At 44.1% G+C, this 25,145-nt stretch overlaps 1 protein-coding gene across 1 annotated transcript in view; it reads right to left on the minus strand.

Annotated features, from left to right (window-relative positions):
- Window positions 1–25,145, minus strand: part of CDH23 (cadherin related 23) — a 1,135,250-nt gene that overhangs the window by 577,705 nt on the left and 532,400 nt on the right. Inside the window, exon 12 of the mRNA XM_056530710.1 lies at window positions 2,292–2,441. Coding sequence (XP_056386685.1) covers window positions 2,292–2,441 — 150 coding nt within the window. The remainder of the gene's footprint in view (window positions 1–2,291; window positions 2,442–25,145) is intronic.

The following is a 25,145-nucleotide window of genomic DNA, read 5'->3' on the forward strand; positions in this document are numbered from 1 at the left end:
AAATGGAAAGCAGAGGTCAGCAGAGAGCACTGTGGTCATGACATCAGAAAAATGCAAAGAGAAAAGCATTCCTTTTTTAGTATATAGCCCCTAAAAAGTACTGGAAGAATTAAGATTTTTTTAATAGAAGTAATTTAGAAATCTGTTTAAAGGGGTACTCCACCCCTAAACATCTTATGGATAGGGGATGTTACGCCGAGCGCTCCGGGTCCCTGCTCCTCCCCGGAGCACTTGCAGCGTTCTCCTCTCTGCAGCGCCCCGGTCAGAACTGCTGACCAGGAGCGCTGCACTGACACTGCCAACGGGGATGCGATTTGCATAGCGGGACGCGCCCGCTCGCGGATAGCATCCCAATCCACTTACCTGTCCCGGACCCCGGCTGTCACGTCCTGGCGCGCGCGGCTCAGCTCCCTAGGGCACTCGCGCACCAGCTCTCTAAGATTTAAAGGGCCAGTGCGCCACTAATTGGTGTCTGGCCCAATCAGTGTAATTAGCTCCCACCTGCTCCACGCCTTTATAACCTCACTTCCCCTTCCCAGCATTGCCGTATCTTGTTGCCATTGTGTCAGTGAAAGCGTTCCTTGTATGTCCCAAGCCAGTGTTCCAGACCTCCTGTCGTTACCCCTGACTACGATCCTTGCTGCCTGCCCTGACCTTCTGCTACGTCCGACCTTGCTCTTGCCTAATCCCTTGTACCGCGCCTATCTCAGCCGTCAGTCGGGGTTGAGTCGCTATCGGGTGGAACGACCTGAGGGTTACCTGCCGCAGCAAGTCCATCCCGCTTTGCGGCGGGCTCTGGTGAATACCAGTAACCCCTTAGACTCCGTTCCCCTGGTACGGCCCACGTCATCACCCCACTGACACAGAGGATCCACCACCAGTATCCTCACAGTACCCGGATCCTGACAGGGGATAAGATGTCAGATTGCCACGGTCCCGCTGCTGGGGAGCCCCGGGATCCCTGCTGCGGCACCGCACTATCATTACAGCACAGAACGAGTTCCCTCTGCACGTAATGACGGGCAATACAGGGGCCGGAGCATCGTTATGTCACGGTTCCCCCCCTTATGATGTCACGGCCTGCCCCTTTCAATACAAGTATATGGGAGGGGACGTGGCGGTTGTCACGCCCCCTGCCATAGACTTGCATTAAGGGGATGGGCCGTGATGTCACGAGGGGCGGAGCCTGTATCGCCCGTCATTACGCACAGAGCGAACTCGCTCTGTGCTGTAATGATAGTGCGGTGCCGCAGCGGGGATCCCGGGGCTCCCCAGCAGCGGGACCGCGGTGATCTGACATCTTATCCCTTATTCTTTGGATAGGGGATAAGATGTCTAGGGGCGGAGTACCCCTTTAACTTTCTGGCATCAGTTTATTTAAAAAAAAAAAAAAAAAAAAGTTTTCCACGGGAGTACCCCTTTAAGTGTACAGCACTGGCACCAGAAATTTGTTTAGATTCTTCAGTCTGCTTCATTGATGCTTTTTAAAATTTTCTTATAACATAGGTACATTTTAGTGCACCATTTTTGCTGGATCATTCTGCAGTTTGACTGTCATGTTCCATAGCACTAGGAGGAGGTGAAATCCATGTGCATTAGATTGTGGCAACTACTGGACAGGTGAGCTGGTTTTCCCTTTTCCCCTACCTAAGGTCACACATGTTTGCTCCCATGATGACTGGCAACAACCCATTTAGAAATGATAATTTATGTTTGCCATCCTTTTATTAGCACTTATGAATACAGCTTCCAGATGTTACACCGCTGAGGTAGATTTTGTTTGCATTGTAGTGGTCATGGCACATCTTCCAAGTCATGTTTTCGGCTCCCTGCAATAGGGAATCATGCCACAAACCGTGATTAAATTCTTCAAGTATTTGCACAACAATGAACCAACCTGTGTAGGCCCTCTACAGTAGAGTATTGTCTCATTGGACTGTATCTACATCTCTAACAACATTATCAAAACATTATCATTTGTACCCCAGGGTCAAATGACTTGTCACATGCAGACCCCCAGTTCCAAAAGAGTTGTATAGACGCATAGGGGGAACTCATCAAGCAAGCCAGACAACCATCACACTTAGCACTGTACACCAAGCTAGCCTGAACTTCTCCTTCATCTCCCTTGTTGGCACACCATAGTGGACACCCAAAGTGGTCATTATGAAAAACCCATTTAAGTCAGAGGATATAATTCCAATGCATACTATATAATTTGCATATTGCTGCTCAAAGCCATAATAACACAAAAGCCATTATCAGATTATTTTTTACAGGATAAATCTTACAGAAAATTCATAGCGGGGTATTGTCTCGTAGTCCAAGGGCACAGCAACTCTCACACGGAGGTCAGCCTTTCCTTGGACAGAAGTTGGAGAAATTATAAAGTGGTTGGAGTTGTTTCCCACAAGGTAAACTTCAAAGGCACTGTTGACACCCTGTGTAATGAAAAACAATGTTATTAGACAACCAATAAAAGCCTGATAGATATAGCAACAGCATAGTAAAATACTTACAACAAAAAGTGGTACAAATATAAAAATGGATTGACAGTAGAGGTGTAATGTGAAGCTCTTCCAGTTATATTACCTAACAGCTGTATGTATGTTATATAATTACATCATATTAAGACATATTAAGACATCTGCACACAGTCTATCTTTGTGTGCAGACATTTACCTGTAACCCACACTGGGCAGTGCAGAATAAAGGCAGTGAAAGTGGGGTGTTTCAAAGCAGCGAGAAACACCAAGAGTTTGGCAGGACATCAGGAGGAGTATGAAAAAAGTATTTCTGTGCTACTAGTCAAGAAGGTCTAGTGATCGAGGGATAGAGTTGGCTGAATTCCCAGCTAGAGTGTGCACAGAAACAGGATGTTACAGGATGTGCATATGACAGGAAATTGGGCTAATGAACACAACTGTTTACATTATAAGCATAAGAAAAGCATAAAAGACCGCAGAATATGTTAATTTATTAGACAATTGAAATTAGGTTTCTGTTACGCTGAGCGCTCCGGGTCCCTGCTCCTCCCCGAAGCGCTCGCGGCGTTTCTCTCCCTGCAGCGCCCCGGTCAGACCCGCTGACCGGGAGCGCTGCACTGACATTGCTGGCGGGGATGCGATTCGCATAGCGGGACGCGCCCGCTCGCGAATCGCGTCCCAAGTCACTTACCTGTCCCGGTCCCCGGCTGTCATGCTCTGGCGTGCGCGGCTCCCCTCTCTAGGGCGCGCACGCGCCAGCTCTCTGAGATTTAAAGGGCCAGTGCACCAATGATGGTGCCTGGCCCAATCTTCCTGATTAGTTTCCACCTGTGCACTCCCTACTTATACCTCACTTCCCCTGCACTCCCTTGCCGGATCTTGTTGCCTTAGTGCCTAGAGAAAGCGTTTACTGTGTTTGTCCATACTGTGTACTTGACCTCCTGCTATTGCCATATTGACTACGATTCTTGCTGCCTGCCCCGACCTTCTGCTACGTCCGACCTTGCTCTTGTCTACTCCCTTGTACCGCGCCTATCTTCAGCAGTCAGAGAGGTTGAGCCGTTGCTAGTGGATACGACCTGGTTGCTACCGCCGCTGCAAGACCATCCCGCTTTGCGGCGGGCTCTGGTGAAAACCAGTAGCAGCTTAGAACCGGTCCACTAGCACGGTCCACGCCAATCCCTCTCTGGCACAGAGGATCCACCTCCAGCCTGCCGAATCGTGACAGTAGATCCGGCCATGGATCCCGCTGAGGTTCCCCTGCCAGTTGTCTCTGACCTCACTACGCTGGTCGCCCAGCAAGCCCAACAGATCGCCCAACAAGATCACCAGCTGTTGTACTTGACCACCATGACACAGCAACTTCAGTCGCAGCTACAGCAGCTTCAGTCACAGCTACAGCAATTTCAGTCACAGCTACAGCAGCAACAACCATCTTCTCCGCCGGCTCCGGCACCTCTTCCGCAGCGAGTGGCCGCTCCTAGCCTCCGCTTGTCCCTGCCGGACAAATTTGATGGGGACTCTAGACTCTGCCGAGGTTTCCTGTCACAATGTTCCCTACATTTGGAGATGTTGTCGGACCAATTTCCTACTGAACGGTCGAAGGTGGCTTTCGTGGTTAGTCTCCTGTCTGGAAAGGCTTTGGCTTGGGCCACACCGCTCTGGGACTGCGATGACCCTGTCACCGCCACTGTACACTCCTTCTTCTCTGAGGTTCGCAGTGTCTTCGAGGAACCAGCCCGAGCTTCTTCTGCCGAGACTGCCCTGCTGAACCTGGTCCAGGGTAATTCTTCAGTAGGCGAGTACGCCATCCGATTTCGTACTCTCGCTTCCGAATTATCTTGGAACAACGAGGCTCTCTGCGCGACCTTTAAAAAAGGCCTATCCAGTAACATCAAAGATGTGCTGGCCGCACGAGAGATTCCTGCCAATCTGCATGAACTTATACATTTGGCCACCCGCATTGACATGCGTTTTTCGGAAAGACACCAGGAACTCCGCCAGGAAAAAGACCTTAATCCCTGGGCACCTCTCTCACGGTATCCCTTGCAATCTACCCCTGTGCCTCCCGCCGAGGAGCCTATGCAAGTAGATCGGTCTCGCCTGACTATTGAAGAGAGGTCTCGCCGTAGGGATAAGAATCTATGTCTGTACTGCGCTAGTACCGAACATTTCTTGGTGGATTGCCCGATTCATTCTCCTCGTCTGGAAAATGCACGCACGCAACCTGCTCATGTGGGCCTGGCGTCTCTGGGTACGGAGTCTGCTTCTCCATGTCTCACTGTGCCCGTACGGATTTCTCCTTCTGCCGACTCCTCCTTCTCTGCCGTGGCCGTCTTGGACTCTGGTTCCTCTGGAAATTTTATTCTGGCCTCTTTGCTTGATAGGTACTGCATCCCGGTGATCCGTCTCATCAAGCCGCTCTACATTGCTTCAGTCAACGGAGTCAAGTTGAACTGCACTGTGCGTTTTCGCACAGTGCCTCTGCTTATGAGCATTGGACCACATCTCGAAAAGATTGAATTCTTGGTTCTGCCCGGCTGCACATCTGAAGTCCTTCTCGGTCTGCCATGGCTCCAGCACCATTCTCCCACCCTTGACTGGACCACCGGGGAAATCGAGAATTGGGGTCCTGCTTGCCGCAAGAAATGCCTCACGTCTGCTCCCAGCCCCGTCTGTCGGGCCTCAGTGTCCCCTCCTGTGCCTGGTCTCCCCAAGGCCTATCAGGACTGTGCCAAGCCTCACCCTCTGCCCTCCCTCCCCATTCCCACTCCTTCTGACCGGTCTGCCCAGGACTTCACTGTCCCCCAGAAGGAGACTCTACAATCGCTCCCAATGTCCTCGTCCCAGGTGGAACGACATCCCGACAAAAAGAGGGGGAGACCTAAGGGGGGGGTACTGTTACGCTGAGCGCTCCGGGTCCCTGCTCCTCCGCGAAGCGCTCGCGGCGTTTCTCTCCCTGCAGCGCCCCGGTCAGACCCGCTGACCGGGAGCGCTGCACTGACATTGCTGGCGGGGATGCGATTCGCATAGCGGGACGCGCCCGCTCGCGAATCGCGTCCCAAGTCACTTACCTGTCCCGGTCCCCGGCTGTCATGCTCTGGCGCGCGCGGCTCCGCTCTCTAGGGGGCGCGCGCGCCAGCTCTCTGAGATTTAAAGGGCCAGTGCACCAATGATGGTGCCTGGCCCAATCTTCCTGATTAGTTTCCACCTGTGCACTCCCTACTTATACCTCACTTCCCCTGCACTCCCTTGCCGGATCTTGTTGCCTTAGTGCCTAGAGAAAGCATTTACTGTGTTTGTCCATACTGTGTACTTGACCTCCTGCTATTGCCATATTGACTACGATTCTTGCTGCCTGCCCCGACCTTCTGCTACGTCCGACCTTGCTCTTGTCTACTCCCTTGTACCGCGCCTATCTTCAGCAGTCAGAGAGGTTGAGCCGTTGCTAGTGGATACGACCTGGTTGCTACCGCCGCTGCAAGACCATCCCGCTTTGCGGCGGGCTCTGGTGAAAACCAGTAGCAGCTTAGAACCGGTCCACTAGCACGGTCCACGCCAATCCCTCTCTGGCACAGAGGATCCACCTCCAGCCTGCCGAATCGTGACAGTTTCATTGTTGGACAACCTCTTCAATACATGTGGCTCATTTTACACGGGCTGTGCAGGGAAAGTCCACATCAGACTTCTGCCTCACAGCAATGGTATCAAGCTGGAAGAAGACAAAAACTTATTTAACCCCTTAAGGACTCAGGATTTTTCAGTTTTTACACTTTCATTTTTTCCTCATCACATTCTAAAAATCATAACGCTTTAAATTGTGCACCTAAAAATCCATATGATGGCTTATTTTTTGTGCCACCAATTCTACTGTGCAGTGACATTAGTCAATTTACCAAAAAATCCACGGCGAAATGGTAAAAAAAAATCATTGTGCGACAAAATTGAAGAAAAAATTTAATTTTGTACATTTTGGGGGCTTCCGTTTCTACGCAGTGCATTTTTTGGTCAACCTTATCTTTATTCTGTAGGTCCATTCGGTTAAAATGATACCCTACTTATATAGGTTTGATTTTGCTTCTGAAAAAAAGAATAACTACATGCAGGAAAATGTATTCATTTAAAATTGTCATCTTCTGACCCCTGTAACTTTTTTATTTTTCCGTGTACAGGCCAGTATGAGGGCTCGCGCCGTGTTCTGAAGTTTTTATCGGTACCATTTTTGTGTTGATTGGACTTTTTGATCGCTTTTCATTCATTTTTTTATGATATAAAAAGTGACCAAAAATACGCTATTTTGAACTTTGGAATTTTTTTGCGCGTATGACATTGACCTTGTGATTTAATTAATGATATAATTTTATAGTTCAGACATTTACGCACGCGGCAATACCACATATGTTAATTTTTATTTTTGTTTACACAGTTTTTTTTATGGGAAAAGGGGGGGTGATTCAAACTTTTATTAGGGAAGGGGATAAATGACCTTTGTTAACTTTTTTTTTTCACTTTTTTTTTGCAGTGCTATAGCTTCCATAGGGAGTTATAGCACTGCACACAGTGATCTCTTATGCTGATCCCTGCAAAGCCATAGCTTTGCACGGATCATCAAGATAGGGACTCGATTGCTCAAGCCCGTAGCTCAGGCTTGGAACAATCAAACCCTGATTGGACGCCGCGGAGAGAGGTAAGGAGACCTCGGCCTGTGTCCCAGCTGATCGGAACATCGCGATTTATCGCAATGTCCTGATCAGCCCGACTGAGCTGCCGGGAAGCGTTTACTTTAGTTTTCAGACACGGCGATCAACTTTGATCGCCGCGTCTGAAGGGTTAACAGCACGCGACACAATGATCGGTGCCGCACGCTGTTAGCCCAGGGTCCTGGCTATGACTAGCAGCCAGGACAGACCCGGTGTGATGCGGGGTAACGGCGTGACCCCATTTTTTCACACCGGGACCGGGCTCAGGGCATACAGGTACGCCCTGAGTCCTTAAGAGTTTAAAGTGTAGCTGTCACTATACAATTTTGTATTCATTTACAAACTCAAGCAATCAACTTAAAAAAAAAATACTTTAAACTAAATAAACTAAGCAAGCCTGATTTTGTCATCCCCTATTACTTGCTGTACACAGCTGAGTAGCAGGGGATGACAAAGCCACACTCGGCTGTGCCTGATGCACCCTGTCTCTAGCATCAGATATGGCATTGGGTAAACCTATTTAGAGAGAGAGAGAGAGAGAGAGAGAGAGAGAGAGAGAGAGATCACAAGTGCATTAATAAAATATATTGTATAATATTTTCAAAACACTTGCATTTTGTAAATAAAAAAATTATATAGTGACAGGTACACTTTATAGAAAAAAAGTAATTGCTCAGAGAGGGCAGCACAAATGGTCTGAGAGGTTCCCTTTAATATCATGGCTGATATGCAACTTTTGAGCAATCTCCTCTATAACTGCCTTAACTTTAATGGTGTCAAACCTGAGAGCAAATGGCTATAAGATAGAGTAAGACATGCAGGTATTAAACAAAACATATTGTGCACCTAGTTATTCAGATGAATAAGTATAGAGTTATATTATGATACATAGTATTTTCTATAAATATGGAAAAAGGGAGAGAGTCAAAGCTGAGGGTCAACATCTCTCTAGATCCCCTCTGTAAACAATAAAATTGCTTAAAGTCAGGTACTTTGATAAAAATAAAAAAAAGAGCGAGGATGTTGCTTATCACAGATAGGAAACCTCTGGACCAATACAGCTTGTTTCAATGGTTTTCAACATCGTGTTCCTGCTAATATAATGGTAGGTTTTCCAATTTTCCCTCAGAGCAGACTTCTTAGAGAAGGATTGGTCAATTAAATGCCCGAAGAAGCGCTAATGGCTGTGAGTGCCTGAGCGTGACAGCAGGAAGCTGGTGAGAAGTTCTGCATTTACTCTCAACTCTTCCAGTACAGTCATAGAAATGTAAAGGGGTTAAAAAGTATAGCCCTGAGATACAGCATGAAAAAATATCACGAAGAGAGAACAGGGTCCAGGATTTACCTATTCTAACTGGCTCCCTCATAACTCTTCTACTTTAGTACATTAATAGCAACCTACAAAGTACATTTTCTTCTAAAACCATAACGTTCCAGAACATAATGCTATGGTCAGAATTACTCCTTTAAAGGAGTAGTGTAGTGAAAAATAACAAAGGATAGGGGATAAGTTATAGATTGCGAGGGGTCTGACTGCTGAGGCCTCCTGAACGGGGCCCCGGCAGTCTGTGGAAGGGGGCGTGCTGAACCCTGCATGGAGCGGCGACCCATCCCATAGAAATACATGGAGGGGACGTTTCGGTTGTTGCTGCCTTCAGGGGTCTGAATGGCCACTTCTTGCAAACTGCCGGAAACCCATTCAGGAGATCGCGGGGGGGGGGGGGGGGGTCCCAGCGGTCAGACCCCGTGCAATTTATAACTTATCCCCTATCCTTTGGATAGAGGATAAGTTATTTTTCACCGCACTAGTCCTTTAAGCATATTGCTTTAAACATATGGGGAGATTTATCAAAACATGTTCATAGAAAAAGTTGACCAGTTGCCCATAGCAACCAGATTGCTTCTTTTATTTTTCACAGGGCTTTTTAAAAATGAGAGAATCAATCTGAATGGTTGTTATGGGCAACTGGTCAACTTTTCCTCTACACAGGTTTTGAGAGATCTCCCCCACTCTGTATATAACATGCAAGACCCTGAAGATCAGTCAGCAGAATACAGGCTATGCTACACTCCATTTTATAGGTTACAGTTTATAATACACCAGTCTGTCTGGTGAGAAATCTACAGCAAAAACTTAGGAAATGTCTATATTATGAAAAATGTTTACTTAGCTATTTATAGTTTATGAATAAATATGAATGAATGTTCTGCGCCTGGCCCAGCAAAGAACACTGAACAAAAAAGACAACATTTAAACTACTTACAGCATTGTGCACACTATGACTGCAGCCAGAGGGAGGGTGAATAACCAAAAATATCAAAAGGAAACTGAACTAACAGTCTATATTTAATATGATAGTTCACAGAGGGATACACAATTAAAATACAACCATTAATAAAGACACTTACAAAACAACAAAAACCCACTCATAATGGAGGGGATGGTAGTATATTTTGCACATCCACATGATGGCCTAGGAGATAGTATTGGTATATAGGGGAGGGGTTGAAGCTATGTATAAACCTAGAGTGCGCAACAGACCCTGGATCACCCTAACGGGGAGATGTACTGTACTGCCCCTTAAAGAATTACTTTGTGAATTTTATTTATTTGTTTTGCCTATATAGTGAAGTATATTGCACCCAACCAAGAAGTAAGGCATATTACTGGGTGCTTCTCTCTCAAGTGATCAAAACTTATGATGTCTGTGAGACAAATATCCTTTCTAAATGACAGGGGCACTTTAAATCGAATGCAAAATCTTAAGAAGTAATATGTAAAACTTAAACCTTCAGTTACCCCCAACCCCATACAATAGGTTGCCATAATGGGAGAATGTATAATACATTTTTGTTACAGTGATCATATGAATGTAATCGGACTGGCCACTTTCCATCCAATGTCATACAGCAAATAAAAGACAGGAACAGCTCTTCAATGAAGTGGTCGCATTAACTCTTTATCTAAAAGATTTAGAATTCCCAGAGGGAAAGCATGCCACCTGACTGGAGCGCTGTTCCATTTGTTGATTTGATGTTGTACACATGACCTTTGAAAGGCTCATGTCTTGTGTCTGAGGAAATAATAGCTTTAAGGATACAAGTTCTATCAAGCCTTAAAAATTGTCTTCAGAACACCATCTTGGCCAGGTTTGTGCAGTATTTTTTTTTATGTGCGTTTTAAATAAAAAAAAACAAAATGGTAGTATTTTTCTAAGGTGTTAAGTACTTTTATGGTGGGTTTATAGCCATTTCTAGTGTACTAGAGAATTTTAAATCTAATAACGCCAAAAAAAAATTAAAATAATTGTACTATATGTATGTGTATATATATATATATATATATATATATATATATATATATATATATATATATATATATATATATTCGTGAACTTCTACAGATCAACAGCAGAATAAGAACCACAGCATTTCTGGCTTTAGAAAACACATCTAAATGCTGGTTGTGAATAACATTTTTTTACAGCTGATCTAGATTCTAGTAATAGGAAACTCCAACCAGACCTGTTATTTAAAACCGGCTTTATTGATTGTCTAAAGTTTGAAATCATTAGATACTTAAAGCTTGTTGAAATATTACCATATTGTACTGTATACATACTCTATTGTGTGTCTAAGAATATGGATTTCTAGTCAATAACTCATGCCTACGGTATTTATTTCACACTAAAACATATAAAATCGCCTTTAGAATAATTATATTAGAGATATAATTACTGAATGTTCTTCCCACCATACAAAATGTAACACAATGCAGAGGATACAGAATAAACTAACAGATTAATTTCTAATGCATTTTTATCAGGAACAAAAGAACAAAATATCAGTTATCTGACAACAATACTATCTTCGGTATGTGGAAAAATAACTATTACTTTAACTTAGTTTATATCACCTTCAGCAGCAAAATTAGCAACTTAAAGGGATACTCCCGTGGAAAACTTTTTTTTAAATCAACTGGTGCCAGAAAGTTAAACAGATTTGTAAATCACTTCTATTAAAAAAATCTTAAAGGGGTTCTCCGGTGCTTACACATCTTTTCCCCTATCCTGATCACGGGAGTCCCGCTGCTGAGGACCCCCGGGATCATGCACGCGGCACCCCTCCCCTTCCTGTAGGCTTGCATTGAGGGGCGGAGTGTGACATCACACGGGGGCAGAGGCGTGATGTCACATGCTTCCGGTGCGGTGGTCGTCTGTAATCAGTCCCGGAGCGAACACGCTCTTGGGACTGATTACAAACGGGGTGCCGTGTGCATGATCCCGGGGGTCCTCAGCGGCGGGACTCCCGCGATCAGGCATCTTATCCCCTATCCTTTGGATAGGGGAAAAGATGTGTAAGCACCGGAGAACTCCTTTAATCCTTCCAGTACTTTTTAGGGGCTGTATACTTAAGGGAAATCCAAAAAAGAAATGGAAATCCAAAAAAGAAATGTATTTCCTCTGATGTCATGACCACAGTGCTCTCTGCTGACCTCTGCTGTCCATTTTAGGAACTGTCCAGCGCAGGAGAAAATCCCCATAGCAAACATATGCTGCTGTGGACAGTTCCTAACATGGACAGCAGAGGTCAACAGAGAGTCTAATCGTAGAGAAAACTCCCGACACCGGCTTCATTTTTCAAATGCTTTATTGTGCATATAACTCATATAACGCAAGACGCGTTTTGGCTGCTTAGCATTTTTCAATTGCATAAACCATACTGAGCAAATACAATCTTATATAGTGTCACTTCCTGTCTCACAGACATCAGCTGAGCTTAATTGTGATTGACAGGTGTACAAACCAATAGATACAAATGTAAACAAAAACAAAAGACTGAAGTACACGTGGAGGACCTGTTTGACTTCCGCAAGTCCCGAACTATGTCATTGTACTATGTATCTGAAATGTAGAAAAGATATATTGTATTATTACAATGTAACGATATATATGTGGATATTTCAATGTAGCCATATGTAAGTAAATATGAAAGCATAATATAACAATATGTAAGCAGATACTATACGGCGGTATGTGAAACAGATAATGAAGCAGTAAAATATTATATTATGAATTATGTCAGAAAACTTGTCAACTCATAATCCCTGTTTAAACCATACGGTTCAAGTGTGTTTAATTTATGGATCCATGCGGCCTCTCTTTTAGGTAATAATCTTTTTATGTTACCTCCCCTTCTGGGTAGATGAACTTCCTCTACCACCTGGAATTTCATCTGCGATATATTATGACCCCTATTTTTAAAATGTGCTGGTATAGGAAAAAGAAGGTTTTCGCAGCGGATCGTGGACTTGTGACGATTTATGCGGTCTCCTGTACCGTTTCTCCAACGTATAGGAGACTGCATGGACATTTTATAACATAGATAACATTCCGGCTTTTACAGGTGAAGAAACCCTTAATTGCTATATTTTTACCTGTATGTGGATGGGAGATGTAATCTTCCCTAGCAACGTTACTACATTGACCACACTGTAAGCATGGGAATGTCCCATGTTTTTGAGATTTTAGAAAATGTTGTTTCTGTATCTTTTTATTACTGCCCACGTCAGCTCTTACAAGATGATCTCTCAAATTGGGTGGTCTTTTATTGCATATGAGGGGGGGTGTTTTAAATTCCTCTATATTAGCATAAGACTTTTGTAAGATCGGCCAATATTCTCTTATGATTTTATCAATCCTATGTTGTTGGGGATGAAAAATCCTAACAAAAGGGATTCTCTTGTCATTCTGAGTTTCTTTATTAGTTTGGTTAGGATTAGTGGCCTCCTGTAATATCCTCTCGGGATATCCCCTCTCTCTAAATTTATCATGCAACTCCTGTAATCGTGTCTGCCGTGTGTTGGTGTCACTGACAATTCATTCAATCCTCTTATATTGTGACCGGGGAATGCATTTTTTTTACAGCTGGTGGATGGGGGCTGGTGTAAAATAATAGGTTCTATGTATAGAAATGATAGCACGGCACTCACCCTTTTCCAGTTTTATTTTCGATCACGGTGCGGTACATACAAAGATCACGCCAGTACAGTGGGAGCGGGGAGAGACAGGAAAGTGGGCTCAGCGGAGCCCGTGCAGCAACGTTTCGCGGTAAAAACCGCTTGGTCACGCCTCAAGGCGTGATCAAGCGGTTTTTACCGCGAAATGTTGCTGCAAGGGCTCCGCTGAGCCCACTTTCCTGTCTCTCCCCGCTCCCACTGTACTGGCGTGATCTTTGTATTTACCGCACCATGATCGAAAATAAAATTGGAAAAGGGCGAGTAGCGTGCTATCATTTCTATACATAGTATCTATACCTCTGGCTAAGCGCTGAGCACCACACACAGTAACAGTACAGGATTCACGATTATATGCTATCAGCCTGCAATACCCAGTGCCGAACACTATCCTCTTTGTAGTTCATAAAATAATATGTTATTCCTATCTGTCCCCTTTCGATAAAGGTCAATATGAAGTCCCCCCTGTGCGTCTTTAAGGACCACTGTGTCTAGGAAATTCCCCTTTTCCTGACTTTCTGACATTGGGAATTTCAACTTGGGTCTCACATGATTTATGACCTGAAAGAATTCACTGAGTGACGAATGTGGCCCCTCCCATACGCAAAAAATATTGTCTATAAAGCGTCTCCATGCTCTCGCATGCATCTGAAAAAGGCTATTAGAAAAAACGTGTTGCTCTTCAAAATGAGCCATATAGGCATTTGCGTATGGAGGGTCCACATTCGCCCCCATCGCCGATCCCCATTTCTGTAGGAAGAATTGGTCCTCATAAAGAAAATAATTGTCATATAATACAATCTGTAATAACTGAGAGAGGAAGATTTTCTGAGTATCTGAATATGTACTTGTGTCGAGTAACCACTGTACTGCTTCTATACCTTTAGTATGTTCAATGGAGGTATATAAACTATGGAGGTATATATTATTCCGTACGGAATAATATAATTGATTCAAAAAATGGGGGAATTTTTGATTAACACCTCACCTATTACACCTGTTTTTTATACTCTGCCGAAAGTACATAAAGATTTACACAATCCCCCGGGTCGGCCGATAGTGGCATCTGTCGACTCTGTCCTATCTCCTCTTTCAATAGTACTTGAAAAGGCATTAACACCTCTGACCAAAAAAACGAAGGCATTCCTCCTAGACACTACGGATTTCTTGAAGGTTCTGTCAGAGATACATGAGGTCACACCGCAGACATGGCTAGTCACAATCGATGTGACTAGTTTATATACCTCCATTGAACATACTAAAGGTATAGAAGCAGTACAGTGGTTACTCGACACAAGTACATATTCAGATACTCAGAAAATCTTCCTCTCTCAGTTATTACAGATGGTATTATATGACAATTATTTTCTTTATGAGGACCAATTCTTCCAACAGAAACGGGGATCGGCGACGGGGGCGAATGTGGCCCCTCCATACGCAAATGCCTATATAGCTTATTTTGAAGAGCAACACGTTTTTTCTAATAGTCTTTTTCACATGCATGCGAGAGCATGGAGACGCTTTATAGACGATATTTTTTGCGTATGGGAGGGGCCACATTCGTCACTCAGTGAATTCTTTCAGGTCATAAATCATGTAAGACCCGAGTTGAAATTCACAATGTCAGAAAGTCAGGAAAAGGTGAATTTCCTAGACACGGTGGTCCTTAAAGATGCACAGGGGGACTTCATACTGACCTTTATCGAAAGGAGACGGATAGGAATAACCTATTATTTTACACCAGCGCCCATCCACCAGCTGTAAAAAAATCAATTCCCCGGTCACACTATAAGACGATTGAACGAATTGTCAGTGACACCAACACACGGCAGACACGATTACAGGAGTTGCATGATAAATTTAGAGAGAGGGGATATCCCGAGAGGATATTACAGGAGGCCACTAATCCTAACCAAACTAATAAAGAAACTCAGAATGACAAGAGAATCCCTTTTGTTAGGATTTTTCATCCCCAACAACATAGGATTGATAAAATCATAAGAGAATATTGGCAGATCTTACAAAAGTCTTATGCTAATATATAGGAATTTAAAACAACCCCCCTCATATGCAATAAAAGACCACCTAACTTAAGAGACCATCTTGTAAGAGCTGACGTGGGCAGTAATAAAAAGATACAGAAACAATATTTTCTAAAATCTCAAAAACATGGGACATTCCCATGCTTACAGTGTGGTCAATGTAGTAACATTGCTAGGGGAAATTACATCTCCCATCCACATACATGTAAAAAGATATCAATTAAGGGTTTCTTCACCTGAAAAAGCCGGAATGTTTTCTATGTTATCAAATGTCCATGCAGTTTACTATACCTTGGAGAAACGGTACAGCGTATAGGAGACCGCATAAACCGTCACAAGTCCACGATCCACTGCGAAAATCTTCTTTTTCCTATACCAGCACATTTTAAAAATAGGGGTCATAATATATCGCAGTTGAAATACCAGGTGGTAGAGGAAGTTCATCTACCCAGAAGGGGAGGTAACATAAAAAGATTATTACGTAAAAGAGAGGCCGCATGGATCCATAAATTAAACACACTTGAACCGTATGGTTTAAACAGGGATTATGAGTTGACAAGTTTTCTGACATAATTCATAACATAATATTTTACTGCTTCATTATCTGTTTCACATACAGCCGTATAGTATCTGCTTACATATTGTTATATTATGCTTTCATATTTACTTACATATGGCTACATTGAAATATCCACATATATATCGTTACATTGTAATAATACAATATATATTTTTTACATTTCAGATACATAGTACAATGACACAGTTCGGGACTTGCGGAAGTCAAACAGGTCATCCACGTGTACTTCAGTCTTTTGCTTTTGTTTACATTTGTATCTATTGGTTTGTACACCTGTCAATCATCATTAAGCTGAGCTGATGTCCGTGAGACAGGAAGTGACACTATGTAATATTGTATTTGGTCAGTATGGTTTATGCAATTGAAAAAGACTAAGCAGCCGAAACACGTCTTGAGTTATATGAGTTATATGCACAATAAAGCATTTGAAAAAAAAAGCCGGTGCCGGGAATTTTCTCTACGATTGGATTTGCTATTATCCACATGCACGGCGAATATCCAGTGCCGCCCTCCTACCTTTATTTGAGGTCAACAGAGAGCACTATGGTCATGACATCATTTCTCTTTAGTATACAGCCCCTAAAAAGTACTGGAAGGATTAAGATTATTTTTTTATAGAAGTGATTTACAAATCTGTTTCTGGCACCAGTTGATTTAAAAAAAAAGTTTTCCACGGGAGTACCCCTTTAAGACATTTTTTAACTTCATCACATCGCTGTGGTAGAAGTGTATCCTAGTCCCCTTTGTAGAGCTGAGTTACGTTTGTAATATTGCTGTCAGGCAGTAAAAAAGGTGACAACACAGAAAAGAAAAGAAGAAGAATTAACTCATTAACCTAATATGATATATGAGCACTAAAATAGTGGCATTAAAGAGTAAAACTTGGGTCACAAAAAATTATGGTAACATAAAGGGTGAAAGTACGAAGTGCAAAAAAAACAAGTCCATATGGCTTGGTAGATGAAAAAAAAAAAAGATTAAAAAAGATGTTAATGCAACAATTAAAATATCCTGGGTCGTTAAGGGGTTAAGTAGTTCTTATGCCATAACAGTTGAACTTATTGTTAAAAATACATATTTGCTCATAAGCTAAATAAACTAAGAGGAGAATTTTAGCTTATGAGAAAATTCTGCGCCTTATATTTTAAATGATATGTTAATAAAGTGGTTTAAAAAATCATGTGAAATAAATGCAATCCTAATAACGTAAACCATAAATCTAAGCTGAGATCAAACTTACATTCTGCAGTAGAAGCCTTAATGTATTTACAATTTCCTTGACTGAAGTTGAAGAGCATAAGATTGTCAAATATATCAGCGTACATAATTCAAGTAATATTATTAACCAGTATCATTTTTTCCCGTTGTAATTTTAGCCCTAAGGTTCATTTGCAACCCAAACAAACCTTATTTATTTATTGATCTCCTGCTGGTTTGTTTCCCATCTCAGTCTCAGACACTGAGGCCTAAAGACTCCCTGCTGAAATTCTGAGGAGGAATCCCTTATTTCAAAGTTTATCTGCTGCCCACAAAAAGAGGCAGGTTTGATGGGATTACTACTTAGTATTCATTTCTCTTATCCAGCCCTTCAGCAAAGGCCTTCTAGCTCATATTTATGTCAAAACCAGGAAAGAAGGGGGGCTCAGCATCCATTATATTTCAAGGTAAAGCTCCAACTACTGCGAAACCGAGATATTCTTTTCTTGGATAGCTTAACAGCATTACTTACTTTGCCTGGATGCTGCATTTTACAGTCATAGTCTACTTACATTTTCAATTACAGGGCATACTTCGGAACTATGCAAAACAAACATCAAATAACGTTTTAATTAGAGGTCAACTATATATAATTTAATGCAGCCATATATAAGACAGAAACTGACTTGCCAAGGCTTAGTCATGAGCAGTATCACAAAAACAACAGGCTTAGCCAACAGTATCATGCTGTTCTGAAAAAAACAAAAAAAAGATAAACTGGGATAGTAATATGTTTGCATTACAAATATTTATCGCAAGATGGATCATAAGACCATAAATGCTGAAAACTTTTAAGCCATTTTTAATCGGTATATTAGGAAATGGAAAAATCTTCCAATAAAGATACGGACCAAATTCAGATTACCAAGGCCAATATTAAAAATAATACCAGCATACAAGGAGAAATATTATCCCCATACATGTTACCATTATACTGTTACTGACCAAATCCTGTATACTGAGACCAACATTACCAGTAATACTAGTATGCAAGGAGGAATATTGTCACCATAGACATTACCATCATACTGTTACTGACCAAATCCTGTATAACGAGACCAATATTAGCAATAATACCAGTATACAAGGAGGAATATTATCACCATACAGTGGCCATATAGTGGTAGATAATCAGTAGAAATGACCGAACATTTGAAAAATTCGATTTGAACAATTCGCCAAATTTTTCGAATTTGGTTCCATCAGAATTTATTCACGGTGAATCTATATTAAAACCGGCTATTTCTGGACTACAGAGAGCCTCAATAAGGGTGTAGAACACTTTGCTTTGTTCTAACACGCATATGGAGTGTGCTGGGGTAGTGAAATAATACTGTTATTCAGTGTGACATGCAGATTACAGTCATTGCTTTTAGAATCACTCCCGCAGAGCGGCGCAATGACAGAGCCTGGAGGTGGCATCAGTATGAGGAGACCATATAGGGGCCGAATGACACAGCATGGAGGTGTTGGCAACATGAGGAGACCATGCTGTATCATTTAGCCACTATATGAGAAGACCATGTAGTGGCTGAATGACACAGTGTGGAGGTGTTGGCAGCATGAGGAGACTATATAGTGGCTGAATGACACTGCATGGAGGTGTTGGCAGCATGAGGAGACCATATAGTGGCTAAATGACACAGTGTGGAGGCGTTGGCAGCATGAGGAGACCATATAGTGGCTAAATGACACAGCGTGGAGGTGTTGGCAGCATGAGGAGACCATATAGTGGCTGAATGACACAGCATGGAGGTGTTGGCAGCATGAGGAGCCCATATAGTGGCTGAATGACACAGCATGGAGGTGTTGGCAACATGAGGAGACCATGCTGTGTAATTTAGCCACTATATGAGGAGACCATTTAGTGGCTGAATGACACAGTGTGGAGGTGTTGGCAGCATGAGGACACCATATAGTGGCTGCATGGCACAGTGTTGAGGTGTTGGCAACATGAGAAGACCATATAGTGGCTGAATGACAAAGCATGGAAGTGTTGGCACCATGAGGAGACCATATAGTGGCTGAATGACACAGCTTGGATGTGGCTGAAGCATGAGGAGACCATATAGTGGCTGAATGACACAGCTTGGAGGTGTTGGCAGCATAAGGAGACCATATAATTGCTGAATAACCCACCCTGGAGCTGGCAGCACCATTATTAGACACTATGGCTTCACAATCCCTAAGATTAAAAGAGGATTTTTTAAATTTAAATTAAAGATTTATAGTAGCTACTGCTGCCATAATTTTTTTTAGGCCTAGGCCCTGGCCAAGCAGCATCAGTAAACCATATATTGGCTGAGTGACACAGCCTGGAGTTAACTGAAGCATGAGGAGACCATATAGTATCTGAATGGCACAGCCTGGAGTTGGCGGCAGATGAGGAGACAATAGGGCCTCACAATCTCTAAGAATAAAAGACGGATTTTGAAATTTCCATTGAAGATGTATGGTAGCTAGTGCTACCATAAACATATATAGGTAATGTCTTAGGCCCAGCAGCATCGCTAAACCATGTAGTTGCTGAATGACACAGACTGGAGCTGGCTGAAGCATCTGTCAACCATATATTGGATGAATGGCACAGCCTGGAGGTGGCTGAAGCATCAGTAAACCATATATTGGATTAATGGCACAGCCTGGAAGTGGCTGAAGCATCCATGAACCATGTATTGGATGAATGGCACAGCCTGGAGGTGGCTGAAGCATTAGTTAACCACATACTGGATGAATGACACAGCCTGAAGGTTTTGGCTGCATAAGGAGACCATATAGTTGCTGACTGACAAAGCCTGGAGCTTGCAGCAGCATGAGGAGACCATATAGTTGCTGAATGATTGTTACACTCTGCGCTCCGGCTGTGAGCGCAGTGACCCTGTGTCCCTGTCTGCCGGCGGGGCTGGGATTCGCATCGCGGGACGCGCCCGCATGCGAATCCCAGCCCGTCACTCACCACGCTCCACTGCCCCCTTCTCCTCTGTGTCTCAGCTCCGGTGCGTGCGTCCCCGTCTCCTACGGCACACGTGTGCTGGAGCTCTGAGATTTAACCCCTTGGGGACGGAGCCCATTATGACCCTAAGGACGAGTTTTTGAATTTTTACAAGGGGCAAAAGGAAAAAAATCCTCTCAAAATTTGTAACCCAATTTCTCTCGAGTAAGAAAATACCTCATATGTGTATGTCAAGTGTTCGGCGGGCGCAGTAGAGGGCTCAGAAGGCAAGGAGCGTCAATGGGATTTTGGAGAGTGAGTTTTTCTGAAATGGTTTTTGGGGGGCATGTCCCATTTAGGAATCCCCTATGGTGCCAGGACAGCAAACCCCCCCAACATTGCACACTATTATGGAAACTACACCCCTCAAGGAACGTAACAAGGGGTACGGTGAGCCTTAACACCCCACAGGTGTTTGACAACTTTTTGTTAAAGTCGGATGTGTACACTAACAGGCTGGTGTAGACCCCAACTTTTCCTTTTCAGGGGTAAAAGGAGAAAAAGCCCCCCAAAATTTGTAGTGCAATTTCTCCCGAGTACGGAGATACCCCATATGTGGCCCTAAACTGTTTCCTTGAAATACGACAGGGCTCCGAAGTGAGAGAGCGCCATGCGCATTTGAGGACTAAATTAGGGATTGCATAGGGGTGGACATAGGGGTATTCTACGCCAGTGATTCCCAAACAGGGTGCCTCCAGCTGTTTCTAAACTCCCAGCATGCCTGGACAGTCAGTGGCTGTCCAGAAATGCGTGGAGTTGTTGTTCTGCAACAGCTGGAGGCTCCGTTTTGGAAACACTGCCGTACAATACGTTTTTCATTTTTATTGGGGGGGACAGTGTAAGGGGGTATATATGTATGTAGTGTTTTACTCTTTATTAGGTGTTAGTGTATTGCAGTGTTTTTAGGGTACATTCACACTGGCGGGTTACGGTGAGAAATTTGTGCTGCGGCTCATACTTGAAGCAGGAAACTTACTGTAAACCCGCCTATGTGAATGTACCCTGTACGTTCACATGGGGGGAGCAAACCTCCAGCTGTTTCAACTCCCAGCATGTACTGACAGACCGTGCATGCTGGGAGTTGCAGTTTTGCAACAGCTGGAGGCACACTGGTTGGAAAACCTTCAGTTAGGTTCTGTTACCTAACTCAGTATTTTCCAACCAGTGTGCCTCCAGCTGTTGCAAAACTACAACTCCCAGCATGCACGGTCTGTCAGTACATGCTGGGAATTGTAGTTTTGCAGAGCCGTCCTCTTCTGCCGCACGCCGCCCGCAGATCTCCGTCGCCGCCCGCTGATCACCGTCGCTCCTCAGCCACTGGACAGGTAAGTGGACGTCGGCGCCCGGTCCTCTTCGTTTTCCCCGTTGTGCCCGGCCTATTGTGGGTGGGCAGGACGAGGAAAACGAAAGTAAAGCCCCCCCGGCCCCGATCAGCTATTGGTGGTCGCGTCTAGACCACCAATAGTAGGGATAGGAGGGGTGGCACTCGTGCCACCTCACTCCTATTGCTTCGGGGGGATTGTGGGTGTCTTAGACAACCGCGATCCCCCTTATATTCCGGGTCACCGGGTCACCATAGACCCATAATTCACTTGCGATTTGCACAGGGTGCCTGCTGATAGATATCGCCGATGGATACGCCCTTCGTCCTTAAGTACCAGCATGCAAGGGCGTATGCATACGCCCTTCGTCCCCAACAGGTTAAAGGGCCAGTGCACTCATAATTAGTTGTTGCACGTGACACTACATTGTAAAGTCTCTGCACCTTCCAAACTTCCCTGCTGGATCTTCAGTGCCACTAGCCTGAGATTAAGCATTCCTGGTGAAGACCAGCGGCATCTTAGACTCCGCTCCCCGATATGGTCCGAGTCATCAGCCACACAGGAGAAAGGATCCACATCCAGCTTTGTAACAGAAAGGATCCCGCTGGGGTTCCTCTGCCAGATAATCCAGATCTTGCTTCTATCGTGGCATTCCATTCACAGCAGTAGGCACAGCAGACACAGCAGTTGAGACAGTTATCGGCCATGATGCAGCAGTTGCTAGCTGCTCAGCAACAACTGCCACAACCACAGCCTCCTCCTGCTCCAGTGCTGCCTCCCGCTGCTGCAGTCTCCTCCGGAACGAAACTCCGCTTGTCTCTTCCTGAAAAATATGAGGGGGATCCCAAGTCCTGTCATGCTTTCGTGATGCAGTGCTCCATGCACATTGAACTCATGGGGGAACAGTTCCATACGGAATGAGCAAAGGTGGCCTTCGATATCAGTCTCTTAACTGGAAGGGTTTTGGCCTGGGCAACTCCGCTTTGGGATCGCAGTGATGCTCTCACAACCAATCTCCAGGCTTTCCTGATGGAATTTTGGGGTGTCTTTGAGGAATCAGCCCGAACCTCCTCCGCTGAGACGGCATTGCTGAGCAGGGCAACTCCTCTGTGGGCGAGTATGCCTTTCAGTTTCGTCCCCTGGCATCAGAGTTATCATGGAACAATGAAGCTCTTTGCGCCACCTTCAAGAGAGGACTATCTAGTCATATCAAGGATGCCCTTGCTGCCCAGGAATTGCCATCTAACTTGATTGAACTTATACACTTGGCATCCCGGATTGATATTCGTTTCTCTGAGCGACGTGAGCAACTTTGCCAAGAAAAGGAATCTGCATGACCTTGATGCTTTCCTCGTCTGGCACCTTTCTTCCAGCAACCACCACAATCTTCAACGTTGCCTCCCGCAGTGGAGGCTATGCAGTTGAATCGGTCTCGCCAGACCCTGCAGGAAAGAACTTGCCGATGAACTGGGAATCTATGCCTTTACTGCGCCAGTGCGGATCATTTCCTAAAAGATTGTCCTCTACGTCCACAGCCACAGGGAAACACTAGCACCCAAGTTTTGTGGGAGAGGCCTCCCTAGGTGTGAATGCCACTTCTCCACGCTTAAATTTGAAGGTCCAGCTTTTTCTATCCTCCAAAGAGATTTTCTCTGTTCTTGCCTACTTGGACTCTGGTTCCGCAGGAAATTTTATTGATGCCTCCCTAGTACATAAGTATCATCTTCCTGTATCTCGCCTGTTAAAGCCCTTGCACATCTTTACAGTCAATGGAGAGAGACTGGACTGTACTCTTCTATACCGCACTGAACAATTGTCTATGCAGTTCGGAGCCTTGCATAAGGAGAACTTGACTTGTTATGTACTCCCTCATTGTACTTTTCCTCTCCTGCTTGGCCTACTGTGGTTGCAACTCCATGCCCGTCAGTTGGATTGGAAAATTGGAGAAGTTCTTCATTGGGGACCGCATTGCATCAACCACTGTATTCAAATACATTTGGTTAAGTTGGAATCATCTTCTTGTCCTCTGCCCGGTTTTCCTTCGTTCCTTCAGTACTTTGCTGATGTCTTCAGTGAAAAATAAGCTGAAGTCCTACCACCCAATCGTCCCTATGACTGTCCTATTGATTTACTGCCCGTCTCCACATCTCCCTGGGGCAGAATCTACCCTTTGTTGGTCCCTGAAACTCAGGCTATGTCTAATTACATCCAGGAGAATCTTCAGAAGGAATTTATCAGAAAGTGGGGTTCTTCTTTGTGGAAAAGAAAGACTGGTCTTTGTGACCTTGCATCGACTACCGAGGATTGAATAAAATTACAATAAAGAGCAGCTACCCACTTCCTTTAATCTCTGAATTATTTTATTGTCTGCAGGGAGACAGGATATTCTCTAAACTAGATCTTCATGGGGCCTATAATTAAATTTGTATAAGAGAAGGGAACGAGTGGAAGACTGTGTTTAATACTCGTGACGGACATTTTGAGTATCTGATGATGCCATTCGGACTCTGTAATTCTCCAGCAGTCTTCCAGCAGTTTGTCAATTACCTTTTTCGTGACCTCCTATACTCCTGTGTTGTTGTCTATTTGGATAACATTCTCATCTACTCGCCCAATCTCCACACTCATCATTCTCATCTCCGTCAAGTTTTACAGCGCCTCCGAGACAATCACCCCAAGCAAAACTTGAAAAGTGTACTTTTGAAAAGACTCGGCTTCCGTTTTTGGGGTATATTGTTAACAGTCAAGGTCTACAAATGTATCCAAAAAAGTTGTCCTCTGTACTAGATTGGCCTCGACCTTCTGGCTTGAAAGCGATTAAGCGCTTCCTCGGCTTAGCCAATTATTATCGGCAATTTATTCCACACTATTCCACCTTGGTTGCCCCCATCGTCTCTCTCACCAAGAAAACTGCTAATCTGAAGGTCTGAACTCCTGAGGCAGAAGAAGCATTCAAACAGTTAAAATCCACCTTTGCTTCTGCTCCTGTGTTGTCAAGACCAGATCCAGGCAAGCCATTTATTTTGGAAGATAATGCTTCTTGAGTTGGTGCAGATCTTCTGGATCTTCTGAAGTACAACACCAAGAATCTCACCCTCAACATATTGTTCCTACTGATCGTCTCATTTCTGCAGCACCAGCAAGTCTTCGGCACCTGCCTCCTGGGAAGACCTACATTACTCCCTGTCTAAGACTCTGAGTCTTGAAATGGGGTAATTTCTCTCTGTTGGCCGGTATTCGTAAGTCCTTGCAACTCATCTCCCGATAGTATTGGTGGCCAACTCTAAAACAAGATGTCATTGACTTTGTCCGTTGCCCAGGACAAGACCCCTTGTACCAAGCCTGCTGGTCTACTACATCCTTTGCCAGTTCCAGAGCTGCCCGTGACCGACATAGTTACATAGTTACATAGTTAGTATGGTTGAAAAAAGACATACGTCCATCAAGTTCAACCAGGGAATTGAAGGGAAGGGTGTAAGGGGATAAGGGGAAGGGATGTTGTTTTATAATTCTGCATAAGCATTAATGTTATTTTGTTCCAGGAATGTATCTAACCCTGTTTTAAAGCTATTAATTGTTCCTGCTGTGACCAGTTCCTGAGGTAGACTGTTCCATAAATTCACAGTCCTTATGGTAAAGAAGGCGTGTCGCCCCTTTAGACTAAACCTTTTCTTCTCCAGACGGAGGGAGTGCCACCCTCGTCCTTTGGGGGGGTTTAACCTGGAACAGTTTTTCTCCATATTTTTTGTA

This window comes from Hyla sarda, chromosome 7 (assembly GCF_029499605.1).
Source record: "Hyla sarda isolate aHylSar1 chromosome 7, aHylSar1.hap1, whole genome shotgun sequence".
Classification (NCBI taxonomy): Eukaryota; Metazoa; Chordata; class Amphibia; order Anura; family Hylidae; genus Hyla; species Hyla sarda.